At 53.6% G+C, this 5,503-nt stretch overlaps 1 protein-coding gene across 1 annotated transcript in view; it reads right to left on the bottom strand.

The window, feature by feature from the left end:
- Positions 1-3,033: 3,033 nt before the first annotated feature.
- CHADL (chondroadherin-like) overlaps positions 3,034-5,503 on the bottom strand; it is a 7,371-nt gene continuing 4,901 nt past the window's right edge. Inside the window, exons 4-6 of the mRNA XM_008574447.1 lie at positions 4,896-5,493; positions 4,231-4,397; positions 3,034-3,538 (exon numbers count right to left, since the gene is read on the bottom strand). Of these exons, the coding sequence (XP_008572669.1) occupies positions 3,274-3,538; positions 4,231-4,397; positions 4,896-5,493 (1,030 nt within the window). The 3' untranslated portion in view covers positions 3,034-3,273. The remainder of the gene's footprint in view (positions 3,539-4,230; positions 4,398-4,895; positions 5,494-5,503) is intronic.

Here is a 5,503-nt window from a genome sequence, read left to right on the forward strand (position 1 = left end):
TGCCATCACACACACCATCTCCAAGACGGGCAGTGACAGGTCAGTGGTATCAGCCCCTAAAGGAGGACGTCGGGAGGAAGATAGCCCAGGTGTGCACTTTGGCTCTGCTACCTGCTCATGGAGTCCAGCTAATAATTCATCATCCCAGATGCCTTTTCAGTTAAGGGATCCAATTCTGACTGAAGGGCTTCTGGAAAAATTGGGCTTGTATGCCATTTTGGCATTTAGTTCCTTCCTGAATGAAGAAGCCATACCTAGAGGTGCCTTGAGTAGAAGCCCTGTGATGAGGATGACAGAACCAGAGGACATGCTTGGCTGCCATTCCAGCCCTGGACTGGCCTCCCCAGCTTAACTTGTATGAGACGATTAAATCCCTTGTTTACTGAAGTCCAATGTGTAAGATTTGTTTCTTGCAGAGTGTATTCTGATATACCACCACAGTACCACTTACGTAGACCAAATGAGAACTTCAAGAGTGTGCAAAGCAATCAAGAGTAAACATCACCTGTCATCTCTTGAGCATCTCCATCTCCATAACAACCACCTAGCGTATTGTCCCTATTTATGCTTCTGCCTTTCTCTTCCCCCAAGACAGTTCCACAAAGGCAGAGCCTGTGTCTTGTCTCTCCCTAGTGCCCGCTCAGGCCCGGTCTCGATGAGTGTGTGGAAATGGAAGTGTGGACATGACTTGTGTTGCTGGCGCCTAAAGATAAATTTGACTTGTCACAGATGGAAGTGTTGACCTCTTGGGAATTTTTACTCAAGGTGCAGTGAGCCTTCTGACTCAGGCTACCTTTGGATAGAACTAAAGGTCTTGGAGTCTCACAGCAGTATGACCCCTGGCTGGGACACATTGTCCTAAACCCCTCTTCACTCCCTGTGTCCCCTGCCTGAGGACCTACAGGGGATCCTGGTGCAACTGAGACCAAATCCAAACACAAGATTACCCAGTCTACAACCTCTGTCTGAGGGAAAGCAGAGGCAAGGGAACTACCATTTATAACAAGAGCCTCATACACCAAGCACTAGATTAGATATGCATTTAAATAGCTTACTTTATCTTCACAATAATTCTATGAGAAAAAGGAAGGCTCAAGAAAGTTTAGTAACTTGGCTGCTTAAATTTACAACTGTTGAATGACAACAGTGGGATTCAACCTAGGTTGGTTGGCCAGTACTTGGTCATTCATTTCACTCAACATTATTAAGCATCTCCCATGTGCCAGACACCAAGCTAGATGTTGGGGCCTCGAGGGAAAGTGAGCCAGATGTGGTCCAGCCTTGTGCCTTCAGCAGGGGGCGCACCCCCAGCCAGGAACACTCTGCCAGGGCTCAGAGTCCTGAATGGTCACCAAGATAAGGGCCCTTAGCCTCCAATTCTTTTGTATTCTTGGGAGGAAACCACCACTGTAACCCAGAATTCCAGGCTGGCACTGGGTGGAATATCTCCATATCAGAAAGGGTGGCTGGATCAAATGGTCTGAGAGGTCCTGATTCCTGCCACAGCCACCATACTGTACAGGGTGGGAGTAGGCAGGGGTGTCTTCCCGTTCTAACTAAAGCCCTGACTTGGAGGTGGGCTCATCAAAACTTCCACTCCTGAGCCAAGTTCAGTGTCAATGCCAGCCTCCCCGGGGAGGGAGAGGCAGGGAGAAGGCACACTGACGCTGCTCAAAGTCAGTGCCACGTGAGTGTTAGCTGAGGTTAATACCGTTATCATTAATGGTAGTTTCCAGGTCTGGCTTCTAAGGCGGAACTTGCTCACCTTTGTTATTATTATTATTTTTTTTAAAGATGACTGGTAAGGGGATCTTAACCCTTGACTTGGTGTTGTCAGCACCACACTCTCCCAAGTGAGCTAACCGGCCATCCCTATACAGGATCCGAACCTGTGGCCTTGGCGTTATCAGCACCGCACTCTCCCAAGTGAGCCACGGGCAGGCCCTTAGCTTCGGGTCTTTTAGGGGTTCCTTCCTCACTTCCAGCCTATCTCCACAAGAAACACTGTTATGGGTTGAATTGTTTTCCCCAAAAAAAGACTGGAGTCCTATTCCCCCAGTACCTCAAAGTATGATCTTATTTAGAGACGGGGTCTTAGGGCTGGCCCGTGGCTCACTCAGGAGAGGGCGGTGCTGATAACACCAAGGCCACGGGTTCAGATCCCACATAGGGATGGCCGGTTCGCTCACTGGCTGAGCGTGGTGCTGACAACACCAAGCCAAGGTTGAGATCCCTTTACCGGTCATCTTTATAAAATAAAAAATAAAAATAAAAAATAAAAAAGATCTCCTTACCAGTCATCTTTTTAAAAAAAAAAAAAGAAAAGGAAATTTGTGCACAGATTATAGAGGGAAGATGATGTGCAGAAACACAGACACCATGTGAAGATGGAGGCAGAGACTGGGATTATGCTGCCACAAGCCAAGGAATGTCAGGGGCTACCAGAAGCTGGAAGAGGCAGTGTTTCCAAGGGAGCATGGCACTGCTGACACCTGTCTTCCAACTTCTGGACTACAGATTGTCAGTGATAACTTTCTGTTGTTCTAAGCCACCCAGTGTGTGGCACTTTGTTGTGGCAGCCCTTGGGAACTAAAACAAACACCATCTAATGGGCCCCCCCAGGCACCTGAAATCTTCAAACTATAGGTCCAGAGGGAGGCAGAGCCCTCCCCACACCTTCCAAGCACCCACTTTCTCTATTCTCATTTTCCCTCTAAGGACCAGCTTCTCCCCTTCAGACCACCCCCATGGCTTTCGGAACCCCCCACCGCGGCAGTTCCCACATGGAGGGCACCCATTTCCAGCTCACCCTTCTCTGATGTGCTGCGAGATTATGCTATAACTGAGGGTTCAAGCTGGGGCTGGATATGTCAGGATAGTGAATGTAATGTCAAATGGCGTCCAACCCGTGGCTGACAGGTGGTGGGAGGCGGAGCCAACAACACACCCGCTCCTCCATTCTGCCATCCCTGGGATGAACGAGGCCCTGGAGGGTGAGGTGGGAAGTGGTTGAATCAACCATGATCCAGCAAATGCAGTAATGGCAGGTTGATTTTATGGACACATCAGAACAGGTGTGCTGTGGCTTACAGGAAAGGCCACTGTCCCACAGGATGAAATAGCCCATAGTCCTTTCCTTACAACCCTACCCACCCCCAGGCCCAGCCCAGAGGTGGAGGTGAAGGGGGCAATGGACATTGTTGAACAGATGCAACAAGGTCATTGCCAGCTCTGGAACCACATGAATCAGGACCAAGAGAAGTCGGGCCCCTGCTACACTGGGGGCTTCAGAACTTGACCCACCCACCAAGGCCTGGGCCCACCCACCCCACAGCCAACCTGGTCTGCTCCCTGCTGTCTTCCCTTGATGGGCGTTCTTCTAGCTCCGGGCCTGGAGGCTGGTGTCCGCTTGGCCTTCCTGGCAGCCCAGCCTGGGCAGGCTTCAAAGACAGCAACCGCGGCCTTCACCCTCTGGCCACGGGCACTGGGAGGGGCAGCGCAGGTGGCCCCCACCCGCAAGTTCAGCCCAGTGAGCCACCTGAGAAGAAAAGAGAGCTTGGGGAGCCCACTGTGCTGGGTCTTGGCTGAGAGCTTTCCTGAGGAGATGGAAGAGGGTGTCAGGAACTCGGGGGCAGTGGAGCCCAGTGGGTGAGAGCAGGCTCTGCTGAGAATCCTGGCTCAGCATTCACCAGTTATGTGGCCTCAGACCCATTCTCTGTGAAAAGGGACAGTAAGAGCAATAGTAACAGTTTTAGACACTGTTCAAATCAATTTAATTGTTACAATAACATGCTGAGGTAGATACTATTACTATCATCCCCCTTTTACAGATGGGCACAGAGAGGCTATGTGGCTTGCCCAAAGTTAGTTGGTAAAATCACAGAGCCAGGATTGCAGCCTAGGTCTGACTCCAGGCTTCTCGTAGCTATCTTACATAATTATGTAACATGCCCACACACATTTACTAAGTCCCAGCCCACCGGGTGGGACGGATATAGTTCCTACTTTAAGGATAAGGGAATCAAGGCTCAGAGAGAAGTCCACCCCAAACCCCCAGGAAGTGTAGCTGACCCTGGAAGGGGCTCATTCATGCCTGGCTCTGGTAGGACCCCTGCACTCACCCACCCCAGTCTGCTTGGCCAGGCACAGACATGGTTCCCCTGGGGAGATGGCAAGGCTTGACTGGCAGCAGCTGGTCTCTGGCTGGGGGTCCCAGTGGGGGGTGTCTACCTGTGCAGTGGTAGCAACTGGCAGTCACAGTGAAAGGGATTGCCACTGAGGTCGATGAGCTCGAGCCGGCTGAGATCAGACAGGGCAGGCAGGACCCGCAGATGGTTCTTTTGCAGGTACAGGCTCTGGAGCTCGGGCCCCAGGCCTGAGAAGGCCCCAGGAGAAATCTGCAAGGGGGTGACAAGTCCTGGTATGAGGAGGTCTGGGAGAGTCCCATCCTCCCCCAGCAGAGGGGAAGTTGGAGAGCCCAAATTGGCCCAGGTAGGAGAGCAGTGCTGGGGCAGAAACCCAAGTTGGTCTGATATCAAAGCAGTTGTTCTGTCCAAGTCACCCAGATGCCCAGTTCATGGCTCTTTCTGCTATGTCCAAACTCCACGCCCCATAATGGCAAAGCCTCTTGGGGGCTCTCAACGTGTACAAACATTGGGTAACCCACGGTCCCAAATTCCTCCCTCCTCCATGCCCCAACAGAGCCTGGCCTGGATCCTGTCTGGCCTGTCATCCACACTTGAGCTCCCTAGGGCAGGGGGCAGGCTGTGTGTCTGGTTTATCTCAGGGTCCCCATGCTTAGCCTAGAACCTGGCACGGAGGGGGGTGGCAAATGTTTGTTGAGTGAATGCACGTTGTGTGTGCCTTGTACCCACCACTACACATCCCATGCCCACCTGCTCCAGACCACTGCTGTTCAGGAAGAGGTGCTGCAGCGACCCGCCCATAGGCCGGAAGGCCCCATCTCGCAGGGTCCTGAGTGGGTTTCCGGAGAGCTGCAGCTCCAGGAGGGCAGGCAGTCCCTCCAAGGCCCAAGTGGGCACGTCTTGCAGCTGGTTCCTGTCAAGGTGCAGCTTCTCCAGCTCTTGAGCTGGGCCCAGCGCCCCGGGGGACATTTGGGTGATGCGGTTTCCACTCAGGTAGAGCCAGCGCAAGGTCGGCACCCCCGCCAGGTCCCCAGCTGCCAGGCGGTCCACAGCATTGTCCTGCAGGTGCAGGGAGAAGAGGCTGGGCAGGGCGCGCAGGGCGGCCCCTGGCACGTGCAGGAAGCGGTTGCGCTCCAGGTACAGGTAGCCCAGGCGGGGGGCCCCTTCGAGGGCAGCAGCGCTGAGGCCCGAGAGCTGGTTGTCAGAGAGGTAGAGGTAGACGAGGTGGCCCAGCCCCGCCAAGGCGCCCGCCTTCAGCTCGGCGATGCCGCAGTGCTGCAGGTGCAGCGACACCACGCGGCCCAGGCCGGGGAAGGCGGCTCGGGGCACCGAGGGGAAGTGGTTCCGCCTCAGGTCCA

The sequence above is a fragment of the Galeopterus variegatus genome, unplaced genomic scaffold (genome assembly GCF_000696425.1).
Source record: "Galeopterus variegatus unplaced genomic scaffold, G_variegatus-3.0.2 Scaffold55, whole genome shotgun sequence".
Taxonomy (NCBI): Eukaryota; Metazoa; Chordata; class Mammalia; order Dermoptera; family Cynocephalidae; genus Galeopterus; species Galeopterus variegatus.